Source organism: Rissa tridactyla, chromosome 3 (genome assembly GCF_028500815.1).
Source record: "Rissa tridactyla isolate bRisTri1 chromosome 3, bRisTri1.patW.cur.20221130, whole genome shotgun sequence".
In the NCBI taxonomy this organism is placed as follows: Eukaryota; Metazoa; Chordata; class Aves; order Charadriiformes; family Laridae; genus Rissa; species Rissa tridactyla.
Window position 1 is genome coordinate 48,019,169 of NC_071468.1, and position 25,899 is coordinate 48,045,067.

Below are 25,899 nucleotides of genomic sequence, written 5' to 3' on the forward strand. Positions count from 1 at the left end.
GAATGTCAATACCTTTTTATATTTTGTAATACACAATAATTTATTAAAATAAACTCTATTAAAATCAGAGAACTCATTCTCTTAAACTACCTGAGGGGAGGGGGAGTTGATGAACTTCTGGCAAATTTGAAAAGTGATGAGCCTCTATCTAATTATTAAAACGCTGTTTGCAAAACATTTTTTCAGAGGTTTTCGATTTCCCCAGAAGTGATCTGAAACAAATGAGAGAAAAAAAGTTGCACCAGAAGCAACGGCCACCATTAAAGACATATGTAACAAAGCTGACGAAATCAGAAGAAAACTTGATTTCTTTATACACGTTCTAGCAGATAAGAAAGTAGTCAGGATGCAATTCAATTTTGAATTACCGAACACTGCCACCACGTGTTCACTTCAAAGACTATCACGCTGCTTGAACACAGCTAGATGGTAAGTATTAAAAGATAAAGTAAATCAAATTTGTTACTCTCTCTCTTACACAAAAATTTTCTGTATAATGCACGTGATGACAACCCCAAAAAGGTTTTAAGTATTTTTAGCCGCTTGTGCTACACTTGTATAAGAACACATGGTTCCATTTCTAACCCCTCCTGTCATTTCGAAGGGCAGTAGAGAACGACAGAGAGAAAATAATGGACAAGCTTTGTTTCCACAAACAGACGCCTACCACAATTGATGCTTCATTGTGTTTTTACCTCAGTAAATTTCTTTACCTCAGTAAACTTCTTGTTCATCTTGATGGTCCTTAGAAGGTACCAAAACCCATAAATGTTCACACAACTACAACATAATTATTTCAGAGATTGGCTTTTCTTCAAATGTTTATGCATATGAACAAAAACATTCATATAATGATGGAAACAATGGATTCAGAGAACTTCCTACAACATTCATTTTCACTAGTTCTAATGTAAGCAGCAAAGGATCTCTACTCTTCCTTGAAAACTCTATCCATTTCAATTTGAATGACGAGCATTCCATTTCTTATTATTTAATACGATCTCTCACCTGAAAACTCCCCTTGAGGTGAAAGGCAGGCAGAGGAACTGCTTCTCACTACTGAAAATCTAAAATTATTAAAGATGTTCCTCCTCTCATTTAGGTGGGATATTCAAGAAAATGCAAAGGAATTCCAATGACAGCCAGAAAGATGGACTTTTTTCCATGTTTTCAAAACTTCTGTCATAAATTCTTTGATTTGGGATGCCTAACATTAGCTTGTAAGATCAGAGAGTATTAGAAACAAATTCTCAGCTATTTTTAATTAAAACACATACACACACACATACAAATTGATTAATTGAGCTCAGAAGAACTGACTAAATAATCATCACTCCCTCCTCAGCATTATCCAGGTAAACAAAATATTTCAACCACTTTCCCCACAGGATGCTGCAGCTTCCACATCTATGTCTGTATAGATTCATTGAGTGAATAGTAGCTCCAGGAAAATGCAGACCTCAGGGAGCAAGACCAACAATTAAAACAAATCCAAGCAATACTTGGATGAAATACCATACTTGCGAGAAAACATTCTTTGGTACAATTCTAGATATTTGAACTTTCAAGAATGAAAGAATTTTGAAAAAAGACTAAACAACTACTTGAATGCCTAATGGATGACTATGCAGTTTCGGACAGCTGAGCTCCAGAATTAATTCCCTTTAGGACAACAAAAATCAGAACACTTGCATTTAAATGTGATGTGTTTTGTCAGCATTACTCATGTGTGTACCCACTGGATTTATTTGGTTATTCCAAGCTGCTTTTGCTCTCAGGAATACTAAATGTTCAGAGTCAAGATTTTTTCTAATATCTTAAAACTCAAAGTGACTCCAAACAGATGGCAAAGATGAATAACTGAAGTGGAGAAGTCATTTCAAGTAACTGATAAAGGACAAACCCCATGATCTTTATCATGTCTCTTGCCATTTGTTCTTCAGTGTGCATTGTAGAATATAGAGAATTCTGCAGCTCTATTCTGCAAGTCTTTTAACAGCAGGAAGAAACCATAAGCCCCACATGCAGCTCTACTGGCAAATGACAGCATTAAGTCAGAATAAATTGGATTGTCCCAGTCTGTTACAGATTTGTTTAAAAATAGACGGTAGCAGCGTTCCCATCAGAGAGCTTCAGAGGTAGGAAAACAAACTGGAAAAGCATCTTTGACAAATCGGCCAGAAGTCCATCATGTTTCTTAGTGCAGACAGAAAGCAGCAAATAACATCTATGGCACTAATTAGTAAAGGAAAAACTGTCAACGTGCTCCATCTTAGGTAAAAGTATATGAAGAGAATCGCATGCAAGATCATTATAGCAAAGTTTAAACATAGGAACAAAAGGAGAACTTATGATGTTGAAAATAAACATCTATAGTTTATAAGGTGCTTTTCAGTACAGGAACATACTTTCAAAAGGAGAAAGTGTGTCAGCTGTTTATATACTTTTAAACCATGACTCTGTGTTTTAATTTCTTGATCTCTCTCTTATAATAAATATGTAAAGCTCAAACAAATTTTTTGCCTTACAATACTTATCATCATCAAAGCGAGTGTCATCATAAATGTCACTGCCAAGCTACGCTTAGCAGAGTTAACACATCTGAGCAAAGTCTACGGGTACAAAATAAGTCTTCAAAAATATAATTAGGATTTGCCAACTCAGGTGTTAAAAAAAAGCCGAAATTTCAGACTGTGACTCATTTGATGCATTATTCTCTATTCCCAGTTTTAATCATTTTTTATCTGCATCAGATTTCTTCACATCATTCAGTTCCATAGTAACAAAAAAACTTGGAAAGTGACACAGTTAAGTTTCAGGCACGCACAATGTATTGCAAGAGTAGCATGAAGAATACAATATGATCTTAGTTGATATCCATCCCCCACAATGAATAAACTGAACTAATAATTCTCTCACTGTGATTTCCAGTCAGGAAACATTGCAAAGAATCTTATTAAAATGTAACTTGAATCTCTAAATCCTTTGTAGAGTCAAACATTCTCCAGACATTACCCTCTTGTTTTACTCTCAACAGGAGAAAGCAAATGGATAAGAGACTGGTGGTCTTTCTGTGAATCAGTTCTTCAACTGATGCATTCCTTTGAAATTCTACTCTTTGGGGATGAGAAAAGGGGAGAATTTATGTTGAAAAAAAATAAATTATTCAAATGAATGTTGTGTGCAACAAGAGAATAAATTTTTGAACTGCAATAAGCACATGTCTGTGAGCATATGCATGTGAGTTTTCATATTTAATCTGCATGAAATTAACTCACTAACTGGCTAGATATGTGTTGGAAATGAGCAGATGAAATTGAACAAAACAAACACATGTTATGCAAAAGTTATTCCCCCCTACCTCCTTTAAATCCTGGTATATAAACAGCTGGTTACCGTATTACCAACTCTACCTCAGTGCAAGATCTGACTCTGTTTTGAACTAATAACAACAACCACAGCTGCCAATGAGCACTACTTTGTGCTAAATGTTCAACATTTCTTATCATGTTGATCACAGTGTCTGACATTATTTCCAGTATATTTCAAAGTAAAAAATTACTTTTTCGATTTTAAAATTTTCCAGAGCTTTTATTCACACTCTTTTCTTAGATATTTCCAGTATAATAGAAAAGTACAAAAAAAAATAAAATCAATCTACAAAACACACAATATACTTAAAGTAGAACTTGCATCATCCTGATTTAGCTTACAGTAAATCTTTTTCACTGGATTTGGCAAACACTCCATTCTTTGGAAGCTTGATCATTCAACTCCAATCTCAAACCCCACCTACTAACAAAAAGACTAAATCTTGCATCAAAAATTTGACAATGAAGTTTTTCTTTGAATTAGACATGTGAAATTTGAGGACTCCATTACTCTTTAGGTATAACAATGTCCAAATAATCTTAAACCCATTTAATTTATGTAGCTAGCTGCATTAACATTAGCTTTCTGTCACAGATTTCCTTTATTTTTATCAAAGCCTTGTTTGTAAGCTCCATGGTTTCATCCCACTTGTTTTTCTCAGAGCTTGTATACGTCACCAAGTTCTCAGTATACTGCAAGACTGATTTCAAAAACCTACAAGAAATAAAATCAGATAAGAAAAACTCATTAAAGGATATAAAAAGAAAAAAAGAAACAAAGAAAAATATCTCAATGCCTGATTTAAAGCTGGTAATGTCTCCAGATTTCCAAATCTCCCTCAGGATGATCAATACATTATGGTTTCTTCTACTTCTGGAAGAGAACCACTCCCTCATTCTCACAGTAAGAAGCGATGATTTTCAGAACTGCAATTAAACACTGCCATAGGAAGAATGCGGTGATAAAATGTGTGATATAATTTTCCCCAAATGGCTTCCTTTCCTTTCTCAGTCAAATATTTCACAACGCCTATGATATCCAACCAGCTGTTAATTGACACACAAGGAGCGACGTTACCAACATATTAAATACAGCTTTTATGTATTAATATTTTTTGAGTGTGTGATAGTTCTCTATCTATCCTAAGGAAGAGTCTAATAAAAATTAAATATTTAATATCTGGACCATATATTTTCAACTAAGTTATTTTAGTTCTTGGGTGAACGTTGTCTGAGATATAACGATGACAATAATGACAGAAAGAAGGACAACAATGTATTAGAAGTCATGCTGTTCCTTTTTATTCTTTTCTCTACAGGATTTATATTACGGATCAAAAAGGAATGTGTAAAACTTCCTATTTTCATGATGTAAATCTTATATACTCACTTTAGATACTGCTGATAATCAAAAGGATTCTTCTTACAAACCAAATGAATGTTGACTAGTTCCAGAGTAATCAACACTAAGATGAGTCGCAGCACCGGAGACAAAAATTTAATGCTAGAAATAAGCAAAAATATTTTAAAATAAAAAAAAAACTAAACCCAAATTAAATAGAAATCATTAATATAAAAAAATTCTTCAGACTTCTGCATTCATACAAAATAGCTGTATATTGCATAGTTGAGGCAAAAAGAAGATTATGAAATGTCTTCCAGCAAAGAGCAGAGTAAATATCAAAATTATAAATGAAGACTATAAATTATGAGACCTCAAAACAAGGAAAAAAAAAGAAACACATACAGTTAAGATTCCAAAGGAAACCTCACCAGCAGCCATTACTCCGTAGATAACAAATAAAGTGGAGTTCAACTGAATTGCAAATACGTATTGTCACTTGTCAGTTTAATTTATGTTTCTTAAATAATACGATTAACATTTTTAGGAACATAACCTGGACAAGAATACAAATATTTACAATTTCCCCAGTTTTTAAAGTAGATTCATAAATCTCGGGAAAACACTTCTGAATAGGAACAAAATTAAAGAAGTACTAAACAATTTCACTTCTATCTATAAAAAGGGTGACCAGGTATAATGATAAAAACCAGCAGAACTAGAGTAGGTAGAGTATTGAAATCAGTTTAACCTATTGCATTCAGCTAAAACTTGAATGGCATTTCTATGCTTAAATAGGAAAAGCTAGCAACTGAAAAATACAATCTAACATTTAAACGATACTCTTATTTGAAAGCTTATAATTTACAGAGAAGTAATCTAGCAATGCTAAAAATACCCACTAAATTATTCTCCAAGTTGAGATCTTCTTGTTATTTCAGTATTACTACATAACAGAAATCTGGGTTGACAACTCTGAAATGGTTAACAAGAACACATGAATACTGTTTGACTTTAAACTTGGAAGACAATCCACTGAAAGCTAGCAACAGCAGCATGCAGCCACACTCTCATAAACCTAACCACAAAGTAAAGAAAAACCATCAGCCAACCTGTTCAACATGCGTAGATAGTTATGCCTCTGGCGAGAACGTAGAGTCTTGTTCATCCACTGTTTGTATCTCAACTCAGTGCTGGCAATAACTTGTTCAGACACTTGATGGCACTGTGTGCTTATTTTACGGAGTACCACCACTATTTCCAGAACAGGTCGCGGCGAAAAAAGTGTGCAAATATAAGTATCACATAGTGCAATCAGCAGCCTCCAAAACAGGAAGGAATTGTTAATTTCAACCTTTTGTTAGCTGGATTTAACATGAAATGCATTTCATATTTGGTGTGGTTTGATTCATAATGTTTTAACTCAGAAAACCTGAAAACAGATTACTCTCAACCTCATGACTGAAAAAAAAAAAAAGCAAGGATCTATGTAGTAGGGGTAGTGATTGTGTTGTCCATTACTTTACTGAATATAAATGCAAAACTGCTGCTGCTGAATATGTTTTCCATTTCAGATCAAAGAAATACAACCACAATAAACAAAACTGCCTGGCTGAAATGATACAGTGAACACATAAAATCACAGCAGGGTTGTCATTGAAGCCTCCCACCATAGTTCAATTCACAATGAATTAACATCCACCATAATAAAACTCACTCAAACAAATGGTATTAATGAGTACTCCCATTAGTGTGTGGTCTTTCTTCTGGGCAGAACAAGAAGCAGACTTCACATTTTGTGAAATGCAGGTGGTGAGGTCATTGTTTTAATCAACACCACACCAGATTATGCTTTGTTAAAGCACCCAAATATATTTCTGCTGTCATATTCTAATCTGCTAACCTAATGTGTCACACATCACTTTAAACACTCTGTTCTTATAGAAATGTTTCTTAATCTCCCTCATGCTCAAACTATCTCTGAGACAGCAAAACATTAAACACAAAAAGCAATAAAGTCAGAAAACACTAAAAATGGTTTAATACTTTAGTAATTAGGCTTCTTTTTCATACATGAAAAAAGTGCAGACAGGTAGGAAACAGAAGGCGCACACGCTATGTAAGTAAAGTGACAGGTAGAATCCTCTTTGCACTATTCTGCCCACGCCTAATGGGTTCGATTAGGAGATTTTTGTTCCGACATATTCATTCAGTCATGGGACTCTTAAGACTGCTGTAAGAGTGCCATTGATCATTATTCCAAGTCAGATATAACTGAACTAACACACCTCCAAGTCTGACAACAAGTATAACAAGACATCTTCTATTTTGGGGCCTTAACAGGTAAGAACAGAATTATGTAGTGACATATTACTATTTTAAATGCCACACACAGCTGTGACACCAAGTACATGAAAACTAATTTCTGATGCATTTTTAGCACACAAAACAGATTAAACCCAACTTAATCTAGTCACTACATAAATATTTAAACCGTTTTGCTTTCCCAATCTGAAAAATGATTATTTTTATCATGTTAATTTCCAAGTAAAAGCTCCACTGTAATAATGCCCCAAATTTACAATGTCTCATCTTAATTTTGAAGATGATGTTCAGCTGCATTCTTAAATTCTTTAGATTAAATCAGAAGCAACATTAGAAAAGTGCATGCAACATTTCAAGCATTGTTCTAAAATCAGGGAAATGAGTAACTTAGGCTTGAGAGTTCTTGTATTGGGCTGCATGTAGAAGCCGACAGCAGGAGCCAGGAGAACATCAAACTCACCTCTCTGTTAGGACACTATTGATGGGATCATCTGAACTATAGCAATTCTGGGGCATATATCGCTGTAGCCGAGATAAAATTTCAGACATCATCAAAATTAAAGTACTAGCTTCAGCATTTCCTTCCAACCTTAAAAACAAAAGAAAAAATTAAGATTTGAGATGATAAAACTGTGTAGCACTTATTATTTCTCTAATGGCATACATCAAGAAGCATATTTTTCGGATAGCAGTGTATTCAATGTCCACTCTCACTCTCTGATATTATGGTTCTTTTCCCTCCACCTTATAAGCATGATTTTCTTTCTCCAACTAAACCCAACCTTTTCTCAGTCTCAATAGTTTTCTGAACCACCCTTAATCCTCTATTCATTCATCAAAATCCTGCAGCATATTAGTATGTGCTAGATGCATTGAATTTTCACCTCTCAGCTCTAAACAAGTACAGTTTCCTTCAGTGATATTAATGACTTTCTCCTTTTCAAATAACAAGAGAATGTTACAAGCAAAGTCTTCCACTGATTTGGTAACCAAGCCCTTTTCAGAATAAGAAATTATTTTCTGGTTTTCATCTGGTGAGCCATCTTTTCTTTTTCTTTTTTTTATTGTGATGGACTCAAGCTCTGTTTTAACTTCCTAACTGCCCCTTCAGCATCTCTTCAAAAATAGAATATGGAGCCACTAACACCTTTGTATGTTTCATATGTCTTCTCATTCCCTTCAAGTTAGCACACTGTTGTTAGTTTCTATAGTATTTGTACTGATGTATGTAGCATAGATTAAGCTAAAAAGATCAAAGGGATCTTCTCACAACCCCTCTGGTGTCTATCATCTTCCTGGTAATTTATTTGAAGAGACATGTCACCATCTCAAATCCCATTCTTTGTAACTATTTTGAGAATTATCTTTTTTTCAATAGCACGTACATACCCTTTAGTTGTTTCAACGTGTTCCTCAGGCACTGTTGGCAATTCAGGCCATAAGTGAATGCTCTTCATACATTCCAGCACCTCAAAAATGTACCATGAAAAATGTTATGGAAAATGTAACTTTTGACAGACAGGACAACATATTTTAATTTTCTTAGTGGCTATTTTAGAAAAAAACTGCAACAGGTCGTAAATTACTTGTTCAGTAGTTGTGATTGCATAAGCTGACATCAATTGTTAAGGTTTATGTTAGGGCACAAAGTCTTGATGTACACTTTCATGCTAAAACATCACCTGAATCAACTAATTTACTATTCTTTCTTCCATTTTCTTTTTAATAAAAAATTAACTGACATGACTTTTGTAATACACGGTTTGAATGCTGTCAAAAATTAAAAGTACTAAGTATGTCTACTGCAATCTCAAATCAATAGAAGAACATCTTCAAACAGTTCAATAAATCATAAACTGACTGGCAGAGAACTACCACGACACTTGAAAGCACATTTTACTACAATGACAGAATCTTAATCAGCTGGCTTTTATACAAGAAAAACTTTAGTTACACCCTAATCCAAGATTCCTAGAGACGTGACCAAACAGAGTGTTCCTGACATAAGAAAGAACAAGAAGATTAAGAAAGCAACAGAACAGCAAACATTCAGGTAAGAATAAAGCTATTCAGTGACCGAGGACTGTCATTGTTTAACCCCAGCTGGCAACTAAGCACCACACAGCTGCTTGCTCACTCCTGCAGGAGGATGGGAGAAGAGAATTGGAAGGGTAAAAATGAGAAAACACATGGGTTGAGATGAGAATGGTTTAATAATTGAAATAAAATAATAATTGTTATCAATGATAATAATAAAAAAATAATAATAAAAATGTAATTAAAAGGAAAATAAGACAGAGAAATAAAAGTCAAGAAAGACAAGTGATGCAAATAAAACCAACTGCTCACCAGGAACTGACTGATGCCCAGCCAGTCCCCAAGCAGCAGCCCCCCGCCAACTTTCCCCCTAGTTTTATTGCTGAACATGACATCATATGGTACAAAATATCCCTTTGGAGAGTTGTGGTCGGCTGTCCCAGCTGTGTGTTCTCCCAACTTTTTGTGCACCCCCAGCCTCGCTGGTGGGTTGGTGAGAGGAGCAGAAAAGGCCGTGACTCTGCGTAAGCACTGCTCAGCAATAGCGAAAACATCCCTGTATTATGAACACTGTTTCCAGCGCAAATCCAAATCATAGCCCCATACCAGCTACTATGAAGAAAATTAACTCTACCACAGCCAAAACCAGCACAAGGGCACAAACACCAATTACATCAAAAGGACTGTGCTTAATTACATCTCATTTTAGCAACTGTAAATTCCTGTAAAGTCCAAAAGATAAAACTAAAAAGCTCATTTAAAAAAAAAAGTAAGATTTTAACTTTTTAGGGCAATCAAAGCATGAACACAACAATTATACCAATTTTAAGGATTTACAATTTTAAGGACCAAAATGCTTTCACAGTGGGAAGTACCTACCTGTTTCTTGAGTCGGGAAATTGGATGAAATCGAGAACGGTAGCAACTTGCACAGTTCATCAGTGGTTTTATGGCCATGTGTTCCTGATTTACAAAATCATGGACAACAGACAAAAGTTTCTTTAAATTGTCCTAATCGTATGCAGACCTAGACTTATAACTACTTTATGGAAGCCACCTAGAGTACCAAAGTCAATGTCTTCCAAATGTCTGAGGGCTGAAAGCAGTAATCAGCGCAGTCAGTGTTTAAAGCTTAATTTCTTTGACACATTTTAACTATGAAACCTGACAGCAGCTGACAGAAAAGCAACCAAGTACTCTCTTAATGCAGCAGCACGCAATATATCTTGACAAACTAAAAAGAGCTTCAACTAATAAATGGAAGATTTATCTCACAGGCTGCTGTATGATATTGAAAGAAGTAATCCTAAATATTCACAGAATACTGGGGGGAGCAAATATAATAATTGCTAATGTTGAGAAACTTGTATTGCTAGACAAAAAGTGTTCACAAATTCACAGTATAGAGTGTGGATACAAATCACACCTCTGTTAGTGAGCCGTCATTATTTATAGTGTCTCAGAGAAAGAAAATCTCAAATATTACATAGCTCAGTGACTGAGCTACGGCTGTTCTACATACCTTTCCAATAATTCAGCAGATAAATGTGCTAGGTACGGACAAAATTTGACAAATAAAATTCAGTGGAACCACTATAATTTATGGATCAACCATGTCAATAAGGAGTGGTTAAGCAAATGAATTAAGGTGCAATAAGAAAGGGTAATCTTTTGCAAAAAATTCTGTACTTATTTCACTACAAAACTAGAAAAAATACTTTCACAATTTTTTACTTGGAGGAATACTGCATTTCCACAAAAAGCTGCTATCAAGATTCAGTCATAATCTCTCTCTGAATCAGAAATCTCTAAAATCAGATTTGCCATCCAAAACTCCTGAAAAAAATCTTCTGAGAGCATAATATTGGTCCCTACCTTAAAAGCAAACATGTCCTCATCTGAGAATCTGCAGAGGAGAGTAATTGCAAGTGCAACTATCTGATTAGCTACTTTTCTGGGAAATGCTTCTAGATTGATCTCTCCATGGCTTAAACGATCTCTTATACGTGGACCCTCCTGGTGATTCAAGAAATCCCAAAGAAATTCCTGTGGAAACATACACGAAGTGTAGAGAATTCTACTGTATACATAGAATGCAATATAGTCAGTGTATAGAATACCTCTGAAAGATAAGTATGTGATCATGTCTATAGGAAAAGGGCATTTAGATGGTCAGAAAAAAAAATGCAAACTATGCTAGTAGCAAAATAAAAAAAAAAGGCAACTCTTGGTAGCTTCTGAGGAAATTCAAAACTAACATACATGCTATTTCATGAGAGGTAACAACAGATTTCCTTCAGCTTTGTGTCCCAAGTCCTCCACAGCCCCACTGCCTCTGGCAAAAGGACAATAAACTCAGGTCTCCCCTACAGTCTCAAAAGGCCTCTAAATTGAACGCCCCTAGTTTTCATGTTCACTATCTGTTTGGGTGGCAAGATGCAGGATGTGCTCTGGTAGGTTTGCAGATATGTCTTTGTGCTATCTGCCCAGGTAGTGTAAGAAGTGTCTCAGAGGCAATCAGAAATAAGTTTTAATTTTCCCTGTATGAGGCATCCATTTTTCCTCTGCCCCATTCAGCTGATCTTCAGAAGTCTAAAGACAAATATCTCTGAGACTTCTATATTTCAGATAGTCTTATATCCTAACCCAATATTGCTTATCAGGTACTACTTTGTATCCTTCACAATGAAAAAAGGTAACAAGCTTCTGGTTCTAAGCTGCTGGAGATAAGCTACGTGAAATAAATATTTGTTACTATCACAAATACATTATTAAATATAAACCAAATCAAACCAAACAACAACAAGGGAAAAAAACCCAAACAAAACCAAAAAAAAACTTTCAAAACACTTGCCATGGTAGGTTCCTCAAGAACTGCAGGAAGCTGGTTGACTTCTTCATTATCCAAATGCTTTGCTAGCATCTAGAAAAAAGTAATGTGAAAAGAAACTTATTACTGAAAGCCAAACAATCAAAGAAAAAACACCAACTAAAGCAATTAGTTCCCCAAAATTTAAGCGATTACTTCTGCCACTCAAGAATCAATGTGCCTAATTATTACTCACAGACCATTTGAGATAATTAATGAGTTGTAAAATTTGAGGATTTCTGCTTGCAATGTTTATTTGTATTTATTTTGAATAACTGAATCTATGAAAAATGACAGAATGTTTGTTTCTACGAGATGAAGAATTTCAAGATAAAAACATTCAGAAGAAATTAAAGTCTGTCCATTAAAATTTGTATTAATTTTTATATTTTTCTGAGGGACTCCAAATTTAAAATGTTTACTGTCCGTCATCTTCTATTTGGGAAAAAATCAGAAATAATATCTTATCCAACAAAAGAAAGTGCTTTCTAGTCTCCAGTAATGGAAAACATGCATGTTTTTAAATTCTGGCACTGACACATATTTAAAAAAAAATACAAATCCAAATTACCTCATCAAAAGTGGTGTAGAGAGTAGAAGGCTAGAAAAAAAGACAATGAATATTATTCAATTTTCAAGCAAAACCAATTAACTAGACATGCATACCAAACTTATATTTATTCATTTGCATGAGAACCAGAGGTGTAGGAGTAGCAAAACCAACCCCTTACAAGTGAAAAAAGGGGCTGTTGGATTTTGTGCCAAGTGTTTTAAAATAAATATAACATGATCTACTTTCCACCCTAAACTAGTGTTTCTGAACACTAACCTTCAAGTACTTTTTCAGACCTCTTTTACTGGCAGACATCTTTACAAAAAGATAAGAGACATTCATGAAAGTCTGCTGGAAATTTGTAAATAATGTTCCACAACTGATTGAAAAATCTTGGGGGAAAATCTGTAAATGTTTAGACACTATGCTTCTAGAATAAATACTTTGCAAATATTGTTAGCCCTAAATCATAATTGACTTTAGACAGAAATTTTACCTCAGCTGTTAGCAAACGGTTTGGACACTTATTAGTTGTAGTGAAGAGCAATCTAAGTCCAACTTCCAGCTGAGGAAGTAAGAGAATCACACAGTCAGCATACCTGAAAAAATAACAGAGATACCCAAAGGGGTTTTCCCCCCTTATAAATCTAATCCAAATGGAAAATAGAGCCATCCCAGAGTTACACTCTCAGGCCAAACAACCCAGAACAAAATTCCTTTGTAACGCACTTTGTAAATAAACAATAAATCACTACCTGTGCCCAACAGAAACTGACCACTGAATTCAAACCAGCTCAGAGATGAGAATAACTTACAAAAAGGTGGAGCAGGGGAGAGGAAGACAAAACAATGTAATTTTTTTTTTTTTTAATCCAACATGTCAATATCTGAAGATTTGTTTCCACTTGCTTTGTAAAGGTCTCCTTTTGGCTACATCTGCAATAGTTCTTTTTAGATTTCAAAATAGTTTATAATCCTAGGTGGCACAAAATAAAGCATGAAATCTACAAACTTTCTGAAAGATCACCGTAACAATGCATAACTATATGTTCTTAAGCAACAGTTTTACAACAGCAAAAAGCTTTGGAATCTACAAATGCTGCTATTATGCTATAAATACAGAATATATTCTTTTTATATTCTGTTAAAAAATATTTTTAAAAAACCCAAAACGACTGTTACCTGCTTTGCTTGAAAGCTGTTAAAGCATCCATCCAAAATGGTAACATTGTTTTTAATACAAAACTGGACAGTTTTACTAGCTCTTCAGCTATGGAAAGCATTTCATGATTGAGATCTGCAAGTTAGCAAAACAACATTGATAAAATACATACAATCTATGATTTACTAATTCATTCTTAATATTTCACTGAGAATACAGGATTATTTCAGCATTTTTAAAGGGAGACTTAAAAGTTACCCGATTTATTTTAACTATGCAAATACAATGGTAACTACATTTACGATAAGAAATTGCGTTTATAAGATTGCATTTTTAGTGATAACATAAAATTAACAGAATAAAGACAATTAAAAAATTGTGGCTGCTTTTTACTGAGACTAAAAGACTACACAGCAACTGGACCCAGCTTCTGTTGAGTTGTTCTCCACCTACTTCAAATCCTTAAAAAGACTGTAATATATATTAGTCATTTCAATTAGGTAAATGGTATGAACATTTGAACATGAGCACATTGTTCCTACTTTAACAATTTTCTGTGCTGACATCCAGCATAATAAATTAACACTTCATACTTCAATGCTACCATATAATGAAACTCACACTTATGAATTCACTTATAAATATCTTATCCAAGAGAAAGCTTAAAATGGCGAGTGCAACTTGATTGCAGTAGGTGTTTTTTTGAAGCAATTCAACAGCTACGGCATTTATACTACTTGATGATTGGAATGTTATCAGCTTGATTTGGTTCCCAGAAGCCCTGTCTCAGTTCCGTGAACAGATGTTCCACCGGCAAATTGATTACATAGCACAAATTGGCCATGACCACCATTGACACCAAGATCCCCCATATGCTGTTGTTGCTTTAAAAATAGTAGGAATAAACCAAGTAAGGCCCGTAGCCAGGGAGATGAGAAGATTTTAATCTGACACTTCAGGTCCTCCCCTGAGACAAGCATATGTGTACTGAAGATGTGTCAACATCCTTTACTCTGTTTTAGCACTACCTTCCCTGTCAAATGCAGGTCACTCCTGCTGGGAGCCTTACAGTTGGAACACACTGATTTTGGAAAGATTTAGACTTTGTAAAGGCAAACTAGATGACTATTACTTGAAATAAACTCTCATCATCAAAAAACTGGAACATACAGTTGAAGTCTTTTAGAAGCAGTAAAGTTAAATGTTTCAATGTGTTATAATTATTTTAGAACGCTGTATTTTTTGATTCAATAGTCAGTGGAACCACCTACATATTAAAAAGTTGTCCCACAAGTATGATTGATTTATCTAATGAGAGTGTATACAGGCATCTTAGTTAAGATTCAATTTTAGAACTGTGGAAAATGCACTATTTTCAACAGCACTTTTTGACAATGGAACAGTCGTAAATATAGCATAATAAAAAATTGCTCATGGTTTAATACTTGCCTGGAAATACATCAAGCTCCTCTAAGCTAACAAAGATCACGTAAGGTCGATGTACTAAAATGCATTTAGTTTGCAGAAGATACGTCTGTAACAACTGACCCAATCCTGCAGTTAAAAAAAGCAGCATAGCACAATATCTAGGGAGAATACCATAATATATTAGAAAAGCTTATACAACTAAAACCTGCAAAGAATCAACATTTGTGGGCCGGGGACAAAAGGTGGGTTGTTTTTTTTCAAAGAACATCCAAAGCCTATGCTCCACATCTCTTTTGAGCAGGGGCACTTAATAATTAATTGCATTCACAAGCATGAAAAAACAATGCAGAATCAGGAAAAAAGCATCACTGTATTCTACATTGGCTGCTGTTGCTCCTTCTCCTACCCCATTCCTCTGCCTTTTGTTCTGAGTTATTCCTGACTGCCCTGATAGACAAGGAACCACATTTCAAAAAAAGACCTTAAGCTTTCTCGCTTTTCCTGTTAGTAAAAAAAACAATGGTCCTAAAACTGATGAGCTTTATAATGGCTGAAGTATTCTATGGAAATCCCTTTCCAAAAGAAGCAGCAGCAGCAGAGGAAAACTGTCAGGATACTGTCAGAGGTCTTTGGATATTTTTCTTTTTTTAAATATTTTTTTTCAATAAGAGCAATAAGTTTTACTAGCAGCTTTTCAAGCACTCTCAAGTCTGACTAGTAAGAAAATGGGATTTTTTTTTTGGTAACTTACTTTGCAGGAATTTCTTGTGGGGATGCAAAACCATGCCACAAAACATTACGAAGATTCAGACCATATGGAGATCCAATGAATACTCTCAGTACATTCATCTAATTAATAAACAAAGTGATTATTGCATGAAGAAATCTATTATTTATTACCTTGTATCTTTCCCTGACAGAAAATTTCAGAAGTTATTGAGAAACTACAATGCCTACTGTCAAAATGACTGGCCACAGCTTGCCACACTAACAGCAACTCATTATTTGCAATTCCCAGTAACTCAGAAAGAGGTGGACAACTCTGTAGTTTGCTTACCCCCTTGAAAGATATGTGAAATTTTATGTATGTAGGTTTTTCATCTACAAAAGCAAATAAGAACTTATGAGCTTGCCTTAAAAAATATTTCCATTTACAATATTCACTATTTTTGCCATATAACCCCCAGACTGTAACATGTAAAATGAAAAGTTTTCCAATACATTACAGAATTTACAAACTCTTCTTCTGTGCAAGCAATGGTTATGCCTGGAAACCTGCCATTTGGCAAGAAGAAAACCAGCTCAGTATTTATTACTTATTTCAAAACTATGTACTTACTACAGCTTGTCCAAAGACAACTGCAAGCTTCTCAGAAGCAAGCAAGTCTCTCAGAAGGAAAGGGCAATCTTTACCTATCAGTAAATAGACCTATCAAAAAAAAGCAAAACAGATAACATAAGTAATTCAGTATAATTCTTTGTATTTCAAACATACAACTTGACTATTTCACCCAGTAACCATTTTCATTATTGTAAAAACACTAATCAAACAAAACCCACAAAATGTTAAAATTTATGGAATATATCAGGAAACAGTGGATATCCTACTTAATGTTCGCATGGTTAGGCTTTCCACAGTGTCTGTACGCATACTGCTCTTCTCTTCCAAAAAAAAAAAAAAAAAGGAACGCGCAACAAGAACACATAATTAAGGGAATAAACTCTACCCAGGACACCATACTTCATTCTTACCCTAGAAATCTATAGTGTCTGTCATGTTAAACCAAGAAGACTTGTGGTTTGTCTTCTGATTCTGGCTGTTCCTTAAACTAGATTTTATCCTAGTGGGGCAATCTCAGCATCTCTAGTCTCAACTGCTATGAAGCCTTCCATTCTTTCTATTCTCCCTGGCATTTTTTTCCAGTCTTTCATAATTTTTCATTACTTCAAAACTTAACACCTCACCCCACTCATGGGCAAATTTGTTTGTCTAGGTGTGAATTAGCCCACTGTTCTTTCTCTGGCATTTACTTCTCCAGAGGTCCTCCTAGAGTTTTAACAACCAGCTATATTATCTTATCTGTGGGCAATACGACCTAGCACCAAAGCCTCTTAAAACAGCTGTTGCTCCCTTCTCCCTAACCTGCACGCCCATAAGTAGTGGTGGCATCTGTTTGTGTAGTCATGCAGTGAAGCTGACCTAGGAACCGATAGAACTGAATAACAAAAATGGAAGTAGGGGAAAAAGGTGGAAAGGTACCCGGACCAGTTCATTAATCTAGCTTGCTACTAGGCCTTCAAATATTTGCACTCACATAACATATAGAATACCGGCAGACGGCTGTGAAGACTGACTGAACAAACTTAAGCAGTGCTATCACCAAATGTTGAACCATAGCCTAATTCATGTTCCATCAACAAGGATTCACGACACAAAAAGGATTCACGACACAAAAAGGATTCACGACACAAGTTTCTTAATACCAGTCAGAATTCTTAAGTCTAAGTCATATCACATACCCTCTGCTTCCCTCATGCCAGTCATTGAACTCCTGCAGCATAACACTTTAAGCACGAACTCTTTAAGCATAACAAGAGTGCATACCTTTAATAACTATTACAAGGTAAAGGCAAGAAGGAACACGTTAACAAGACAAACGTTCAGGACTACAGGATGGATCCCAAATCTACCCAGCTGATCAGTTAGGTCAAGAATTTAAGTTGTTAGCTGACTTCTAGATGTTTTTGCAGCACAAGAATCATGCCGAAGCACTGAAACAGATGTACACTCTGCGAACAGAGCTCTGAGGAAAGAAGTCATCCTAGCAGCCCATTTCCAGCTGCATGCTCCTGCCTCTCCTCACAGAAGTTTCTACATCATCAGATTTTCTGCAGAAGGTATGCTGCTCCCTGTTTCAGTTAAATCAGAGTAACAAAGACCTACTATACATACACTGATTAAACAAACTTTGCTCTTTTTTAATGAAACTGGTTAATAACAGCACTCACACAAGCAACTCTATCAGCACAGGTGAAGGAGCCCCAGAAGATGCTTCCATTTGCACAACTGGATCCAGAAAAGAACATCTGTCCAACTCAAAATGCAGCCGGGCTATTAGCATACTACTACAGTACAGGGTAATCTCACTTTTTCAACATGCAATTAAATCCAAGAGGTCATTCTCATCTTATATAACCAAATCTGCAAGACTCCTCATGCTAGCACTTACATCACCCAAGGCTCGCTCCAAGCATGATGTTAGTTTCATTAAGCCAAGAGCAACTTCTGTAGTTTGCGTATATTGTAGAACATCAAATACTTCAAGAAATAACTGTGTGATGGGGGAGAGGAAGAATGTTGTGTTAAATATTTGAAAGGAGAAATCAAATTGTCAAAAACACAGACAAACCTAAATATTCCTCCGTGATAGTTGCTACGCAGATGTAGAAAAAAAACCATGCCAAAGAGATAAAAATGTAGATACCTGGAAAGAAACTTCCCTAGAGCACCTCTTGTATTTTTAGTTGCAATATATCTAGTGCCTTACATCTATAAAAATTATCAACACTAACTTTAGACTTTAAAACTTGATATTAAGCACAGATTATTAGAAAACCAAAATCCCACCATGTTAGGTTAAAACAGGCCCTCAGGTCTTCTTGTAATAACTTCCATGCAATCTAATTACAAAGTCGGGAAAATTAGAAGCAACTATGTATCAGAGAAGGACAATTAGTTACAAATTCTAAGCATTTTGGTTCATTGATATCTTCCACATTAAACTTCCACAGAGGGTTCATGTGCCAAAACAAAAAGTGTCAACAGATGTTTCCATACCTCTGAGCAGTTTGTCCAGCGGAACCATAATGCATACTGAATTACAAATTGCTCCTTGGTCAGAGATTTGAAGTGCAAATTAACAGATTCACATACCGGTCCTAATGATCGTATGCTTTCAATATAATCCACACTTTGATCTTAAATTGAAAAACAGAAGATGATTAGAGTGCCAATATCCCAAAGGTCCAATATTTTAAAAATCACAAGGATTAAAACCTGCTACAGCTTGTGTACATAATTAGCACCGAGAATTTTATCCAGATTGTTTTAACACAACTGATACACTACAATTTACTGTCCAAAAGACCACATATATAAGATATAGAAAAGTAAAAGTACAGTGTGAAACTAGATAAGATCAAGTACCTTCTCCAAATCAAAAAAACCCCCAAACAATTTAATGCAAGAAAATATGGAATTAAAGAGGATTATGATGTTCTGGTGTTGTTGAAGTGGGAAGAACCTACTAGAGTACATAAATTCCACATAATCAAGATGGAAGCTAGTGCAAACTCAGAGGGATCGGTGAAGTTGCACCACTTACACCCTTTAAAGAACGCAGATGGATGTGGTACCTTCCAGAGTGGTATCACTGCTTGTCTTTGGTGGGACACTTTTATAGGAAAATAAATTCTTCTGATTTACTGAAATATATTGCTTGAGGCAGAATCATGTATCATTTTTACCATCTCCGGAAATTAATAAGAGTTTGCATGATGCAATTTCGCGAACTAAAATTCAATGAGTTCATCAGGGCATAAATACTTTGTTTTGGTTAAAAAAACAATTGTAAACTGTTTTACATACAGAAGGGAAACCAAACAGTACTTCTGTATGAGCTAAAGTTGGGGAAACAAAACCAGAAGCAACAATAGGAATACTGATGGTCCCAGAGTGTTGTATATTTACTGCAAAAAGAGATAAAAAGAACACAGAAGAAAGCAATTATGAGAGAAGCAGAACCGAACCTCTTATGTACAGGCACATGAAGCTGGGAACCAAGATGAATGAGGAAGCAAAGAGGAGCTATATATGTAGCACAGATCACATGAATCTTAGGAGCCAGTAATAACAAAATACAAAATGCAGATGAAAAATTTTAAGTTCCTTGTAGATATGAACTGTATGTACTCTAACCTGCAGCAATAACGCTCTGCTGTAATAAAATGTTATAACTGACCTATGATTGCTATGAACTATACTGAGATTCTGCATCAGACTTAAATGTATCGCTACTACAACAGGTAAACACCAACCTGATTTAAGGTAACACACATGCTCCGTAACAGCTTGCCAACATACTTCACCATTTTCAGAAACAATATTATTAATATCATAGGTGTCTGTCTTCTCAAATCCAAGTTTGCAAATCACATAATGCACAGGTGGAGAAAGACAAGTAGTGACTGAATCTGACAGCGCCATCTAGAACACACAAAAAAAGGGAGGTCTTGCATTAAGAAAGTACATGAGAACAAAGAAAATGATTATTAAAGCATACTCATAAGCACAGATATACAGATAGTAATACAGCATCTGTAAACAAGTTGTTAAATTTTGCAATGAAACTTTCACCTATGCATATGATGAAAGGAACCCTCTGAGCAGAATCACCTTGTGGAAAACTGAGGGGAAGAATTGCTCTATTTGCATAATGCCAGGATGGTATAGTTCTGAATGGTCATATCTACTGATGCCAAGATAGACTGAAGCAAAAGATCCCAGATTATCTATAACTGCTCTGTCTAATCTCCGTGCTTGCAGGGAAACTGAGGCTACTTCAAGTAAAACCAAGAGCTTCAGTCCTTATGACCAGTAAAATCATTGGTGGGGCGGGGTGCGGGGGAGGTGGAAGCATGTGAATTCTGTGCGAACTAAAATGGTAGTAACGGTAGAAGAATCTAACCATAAATGTTATGTGCACATTAGACTAAAGAGAAAGACAGACTGATTCAGAAGCACACATTGAAATTAAAGAATTTTAAAAGATAGAACTGCTCATGCTAACAAGGAGGAAAATGCTTCTGATATAGTAAAAAAAGTCACGCTTCCTCTTTAATCAAACAGAAAGGACAGACAAATCGTTTGAAAATGAAGTATCACAACAAATATTAAAAGATTCCATTAAAGTTAAACATAAACCACTTTTTTCCTCTTTAATTAGGTAGTGGAATTGACCCTGACAGTACCTAATTTCTGAATTCATGGCTTCAAGGAGAGACTGCATATTTATATGGGTAACAGCACAGCGCGAGTATGACAGTTCCTATGAGGGATGGCTATTAGCTGCCATCAGGAGTACCCTATCTGCTACTAAAGAAAAATATAAAATGTCCTTAAAACATGTAATTCAGTCTTTCACCTTGAGGTCCCCGGCGTTTCACTGTCAGAGCAAAACTCGAACTACCACAGACACCCTTTATTGCCTGAAACAGAGCAGACGAGGCGCAGGTAGATGACTCTTCCGGGGAAAGTACGTGACCAAGCCCCGGGTTTCCAGCGGCAGGGCTGCCGCTGCCCCCGCCCCCGCCCCCGCCACACCAGAGTCAGTGGGCTCCGCGGGCGACCGCGCAGCCCCGGGGGGGCGGCAGCAACCCCCGACCCAGCGGCCCCGATCCTCCCCCCTCCGCCAGCTCACGGAAGCCACCGCCCCGCCCCGCTATGGCGACCCGCCGCCGTTACCTCCGGGCCTGCCCGCTCTACGTCACGACGCTGTGCCGGCGCGTGGCGTCACGCCTGGCTCGCGCGGGAAGAGCGCTGCTCTGGCACGCGGCTGCTTCTCGCGCGCGGAGCGCCAAGGCGGCGGCTGCCGGCGGAGGGAGGCGAGGAGAAGGCAGGCGGCTGTGTCCGCCCGCCCGCCTCCCCTCGGGCGGCGCGGCGCTCGGCGCCGCTGGGCCATGGAGAAGCGCTCCAAGATGCCGAAGCTCCCCGCCGCCAGCCTGGAGGGAGGAAAGCGGCGCCAGAGCCTGCTCGATAAAGACGGCGTGAGCGGCCGCCGGGGCGGGGGCGGCATGGCAGGGGAGACCCGGAGGGGTTTAGCTGCTGGAGGCCGGTGCTGGCGGCGTCCCCCGACCGGGCCGGGAGGGAAGAGAACGGGTGTGAGGGCGGCGGTAACGGCCACAACGGCGGCACCGCGCGCCCGTCGCGTGGCCGTAGCGCGCGTTGGGTTGGGGGGCGGGGGGTGGCGGCTTGAGGGATCGGACCCATATGTTAATATCTGTGTGGCTTTACTTGGAAAACGGAGTGGATTCAAAGCGCTAGCCTGGTGTGTCCGATTGACGGAGTTTACATGCAAACTTCATGTGGATTTTGGTGGAAAAGAAGTTAAAATTGCGCAGAAGTTAACCACTGTTCTGTGTTTTCAGTCGAAGTGATAATGTCACAACAGCCAGAGGAATATGCCCATTTTCTAGCTTTTCTGGTTTTTTTGTAACATATTCCCAGACTAATAGGATTGTTTCCTTTTAACTGTACACCATAAAGTATTATTTAGAGACTGCTAAATGCTAAAATATTGATACGTGATGTGGACTTTTTTTTTATTGTCTTGCACAGATGAAAGGAAAAAGGAAACAATCACATTATGAAGCTTTAGGTATGGTTCCACTGGAAGAAGAGCATTTTAGTGATTCAATGAAAGCTAAGCTATTGGCATTCAAAGCTAATAGAACAAAGATAAGATATGCTAATACATACAGATTGGAGCCACGTAATAAAGTTCGGGATTATTTAGTAAGAGACAAAGCTCAAGCGATACTAACGGTATAGTATTTTTTAAAATTGTTTGTCTAATTTCATTGCAAAAGTAGCTTGTCTTTCAAAGATTATATTAATTGAACAGTGTAAGTTGCATAAACTTAAGCGTATGTGTAAATCTTTGCAAACTTCAAGGTTTGGCACACAAATGTAACGTGAATGTGCTCCGTTTTGACACATGCAGAAGGCCCTGTGGAAGGTTGCCACTGAGCATGTGCTCTTAAGATGGAGCTGAAGCTTCTCAAACTCTTAGTCATTTCTAAATCAAATTGAGCTATAGCTCAGTTCCAAGTGCCCTAATCTGCAAAATACACAGTTATCCAAAGATGCCGACCTTGAATTTGTGGAATTCTGCTCCTTCAATTAGTTCTACTAATATCACATGACCTGCGTAAAATATACTTGGTGTCCTTGACAGTCTGACTGCCACATGCAAAAATGAGGGAGAACAATCCCTCATTTGTAGTAGCCGTTAGTGATAGCTTGAATAGTTACAACCAACTCTTGTAATTCTGCTGTCTTGAAGACATGCCTTGGATATTTGGAGCAGGTGTTTTAGTACTGTTTTCCAGTGAACCAAGCCCAAATGATGGTGAAGAAGAATACACTCCTGTTTGTTAAATGGAGATTTTTCTGGATGTGTTTGTCACTGTGAAAAAATAGATAAAACATTTTAGAGTAAAAGTAGCGCAGCCTTTGCTGTTTGAGGGTATCATCTATATTGACTATTCTGCTCATTAATTCTTCTGATATTTTTGTGGAAATGACTAAAAGGATTTTTGCAAAAGACTACTAGGATGAAAACTAAGATCTTTCAAAAATGTTTTTGATAGAATAGACTTCAAGAAGCCAAATACGATGGAGCTTCTAGTCCCTCCTTGTGTGCTTCAATCTCAGAAGAAATATTAAAGGCTGTGAAGGCATTGGACTTTGACCGTTATAAGTACGTGGTATCAGTACTAATGGTGGAAAAGGCAGGTCAGGCAATAAATGTGAGCAAACCTATTATTCATAATATCTTTTGCAATTTTAAAATTCATCCACATTTAGCAGCTTAAGTAGTTTGAGGTGGTCTCGAAGCCTTTGGGTTCTTTATGGGGAGTAGTATGCCAGGTGACAATTTAAGGTACTGGTGTGATTCTACCTAGCCCTGGTGAAGATTGTCTTCTTTTCTGAGTTCCGTAACAGCGGTAAGCAGCCCGTGCTGCTCTTCGCTGTCAACCGGTTATTTCCGCTGTGTGCTGTGCCAGTATGATTGCATGACTGCCATGAGTTTTCTCTTTCTTTTTCCAGTGTACTTTGATCTCCAGTTGGGTTGTCACGTTCAGTGCAAAATGCTGCGCAGTTGTAGAGTGGGGTGACATGAAAGGAAGGGGTGGCAAGGAAAGGGATTGGGTTTTAACTGTAGCTGCCACCAAACAGATGCTCCTGGGACTACAAAATAACATTACTGACCTGAATTTGGCACACCCAAAATAAAAGTATTTAGACTTTCCCATGTTGTATATAAATGTACATGTATTGCAAAGTCTCATTGGCATTCAGAACACTTTCAAGGTATCCTCCCAAGTGTCAGACAGCACTTCCATTTAGGAGTGTTCATCATCAGCTCTTAAAACCTGGTGAAACCATACCTGCTTTTAGTGAAACAATGTTTGAAGGGTCCACACCTTCAGTAATGAAGCCAGTCTGGGAGGGGCCTGGGTCTACCTACTTTTCTGGTGCTGTCTCACAGTACGTGCTGTCTGTGAAGTTGTACTTTGACTGAGGAGCTGGAGGTTATAAATGGATTACTGAAATGGTTCAGGTTAACTTTTTTCTCCTGAGGAATATGTTTATTCCAGCAGTCAATTCACACATTTTAGCTTTGAAAACAGTTTTATCAAAAAAAAAAAGAAAAAAAAGCTGAGAGCCCAGTAAATGGTCACAAGTGGACTGTGTAAGTTGGCAGTGGAGGAGTCAGTGACGTGACTTCTTAGCTGTATCTGTTCCCAAAACTAATGTCTATTCACTTTGTTTTTGAAGGGGTGCCGTTACAGTACACTAAAGTGCTAACAGGTGAACATGAGAGAGAACTGAGTTTTTGGTGTAGAGATTTTTGGATCTAACAGGGTGGAAGCTTTACAGTGAAGCAAGAACATATATTTTAACATCTAATAGGACTTGTTCATTTTCACTGTAATTTTGCAGTTGTTACTACTTGTAACTCTCATAATGCAATTATATCAGTATTTGTATAATGCTGTGTGTTCTTTTAAAAAAATATAAAATAGTATATAGATTTACAAATAGCTTTTTCTTTTCTTTCCTTTAGGTTGCCAGCAGATGGGTCTGGGATGTTCAAAGAGATACTTGGGTTTCAGCTAAATGTGAGACGGGAACATTTATTGCACTGGCTTTGGTAATGGCTTGTTATTATGACTAATGCTCCAAAAGCCACACCTGGTTTTGTGCATCACGGTACCTGGTATATTTGAAAATTTTCAGAATGTCATTATTTTAGTAGTAACTTTTGTCCTACTGCTGTTGGCACATTGAAATCAACATAGAGTTGAGATAATTTTGCTCATTTTTCTCTGTTAAAAAAAAACCACACACAAACCCAAAAAAATGCTTGTAAAATGCGTATGGTTGAGTACATATGGGCTTCATCTGTTGTAACACTCTGCTGTGGAAGCTGAAGCAGCTGGTGTAAGGCCAAACTTTGCAAAATTATGAATGTTGGTTGTCTGTTGCATGCCTGGAGTTGTTAATGAATGTTTACAATAAACTGCAGGTATTGGTATTCTTAAAAGCATGCCCTTTGTAAGAAAAGGCAGCGTCCTTTTTGTATTTTCTAGGTGTATCTTTGTTGCAATGCTGGTTTGTGTAGAAACATGGTCAGGAGGGAAGCGCCCTTTTGCATAATTTGTGCAAATTTCTAGTGGTTTGCCTCGAATGAAGTGTGAGTTCAGCCTCCAGCTTCCCTGGGCCTTCAGATGGCATTAAATGTCACCTGCCTTGGGGCTGGTGGCTGGGCGCTGGATGGGGTGTGTTTGATCGTTTCAGTCGAGTGATGTCAACGGCGGGAGGATGATGACGGGATCGGTAATGAGGCCATTGATGACTGGGCCGTAATTGGCAAGGGCCGTAATGATGAGATTTTGAAGAGTAAGCCCCCGGCGTGCCTGTGAAGCACGTAGACGTCTGCTTTTGGAACTGCCGTGTGTGGAAAC

At 37.1% G+C, this 25,899-nt stretch overlaps 2 protein-coding genes across 5 annotated transcripts; one reads left to right on the forward strand and one right to left on the reverse strand.

Moving 5' to 3' along the window:
- Nucleotides 1-3,350: 3,350 nt before the first annotated feature.
- On the reverse strand, nt 3,351-21,528 carry ERMARD (ER membrane associated RNA degradation). 3 transcript variants are annotated; one of them, XM_054197008.1, is made up of 18 exons: nt 21,291-21,528; nt 20,185-20,353; nt 18,926-19,065; nt 18,318-18,419; nt 16,427-16,516; nt 15,839-15,936; nt 15,109-15,245; nt 13,680-13,794; nt 12,994-13,096; nt 12,516-12,545; nt 11,930-11,998; nt 10,951-11,121; nt 9,955-10,038; nt 8,428-8,507; nt 7,499-7,627; nt 5,826-6,035; nt 4,762-4,875; nt 3,351-4,086 (listed from the first exon to the last, which is right to left on the reverse strand). In XM_054197008.1, the coding sequence occupies exons 2-18, from the start codon at nt 20,351-20,353 to the stop codon at nt 3,927-3,929; spliced, it is 2,001 nt and encodes a 666-aa protein (XP_054052983.1). In that variant the 5' UTR covers nt 21,291-21,528; the 3' UTR covers nt 3,351-3,926. The 3 variants fall into 3 exon arrangements, with proteins under 3 accessions (XP_054052983.1, XP_054052984.1, XP_054052986.1); XM_054197009.1 differs by lacking the exon at nt 18,318-18,419; XM_054197011.1 differs by lacking the exon at nt 21,291-21,528 and adding an exon at nt 18,097-18,182 and having other exon boundaries at nt 18,318-20,302.
- Nucleotides 21,529-21,689: 161 nt separating this feature from the next.
- DYNLT2 (dynein light chain Tctex-type 2) lies at nt 21,690-25,433 on the forward strand. Of its 2 annotated transcripts, none has more exons than XM_054196442.1 (4): nt 21,690-21,912; nt 22,484-22,690; nt 23,518-23,676; nt 24,999-25,433. In XM_054196442.1, exons 1-4 carry the CDS (start codon nt 21,826-21,828, stop codon nt 25,107-25,109), a joined length of 564 nt encoding a protein of 187 aa, XP_054052417.1. In that variant the 5' UTR covers nt 21,690-21,825; the 3' UTR covers nt 25,110-25,433. The 2 variants fall into 2 exon arrangements, with proteins under 2 accessions (XP_054052417.1, XP_054052418.1); XM_054196443.1 differs by having other exon boundaries at nt 23,518-23,627; nt 24,999-25,137.
- Nucleotides 25,434-25,899: the final 466 nt, after the last annotated feature.

Bases quoted from the DNA above. Each gene is read 5' to 3' on its own strand.
- DYNLT2 (XM_054196442.1), top strand. From the start codon at position 21,826: ATGGAGAAGCGCTCCAAGATGCCGAAGCTCCCCGCCGCCAGCCTGGAG. The intron at 21,913-22,483 runs GTGAGCGGCCGC...TGTCTTGCACAG, and splicing joins GCCTGCTCGATAAAGACGGC to ATGAAAGGAAAAAGGAAACA. The intron at 22,691-23,517 runs GTATAGTATTTT...TGTTTTTGATAG, and splicing joins AAGCTCAAGCGATACTAACG to AATAGACTTCAAGAAGCCAA.
- ERMARD (XM_054197008.1), bottom strand. From the start codon at position 20,353: ATGGCGCTGTCAGATTCAGTCACTACTTGTCTTTCTCCACCTGTGCAT. The intron at 13,795-15,108 runs GCAAGTATTAAA...GCTAACTTGCAG, and splicing joins GGAGCTTGATGTATTTCCAG to ATCTCAATCATGAAATGCTT. The intron at 6,036-7,498 runs GTGAGTTTGATG...CCTGTTTTGGAG, and splicing joins AATAGTGTCCTAACAGAGAG to GCTGCTGATTGCACTATGTG.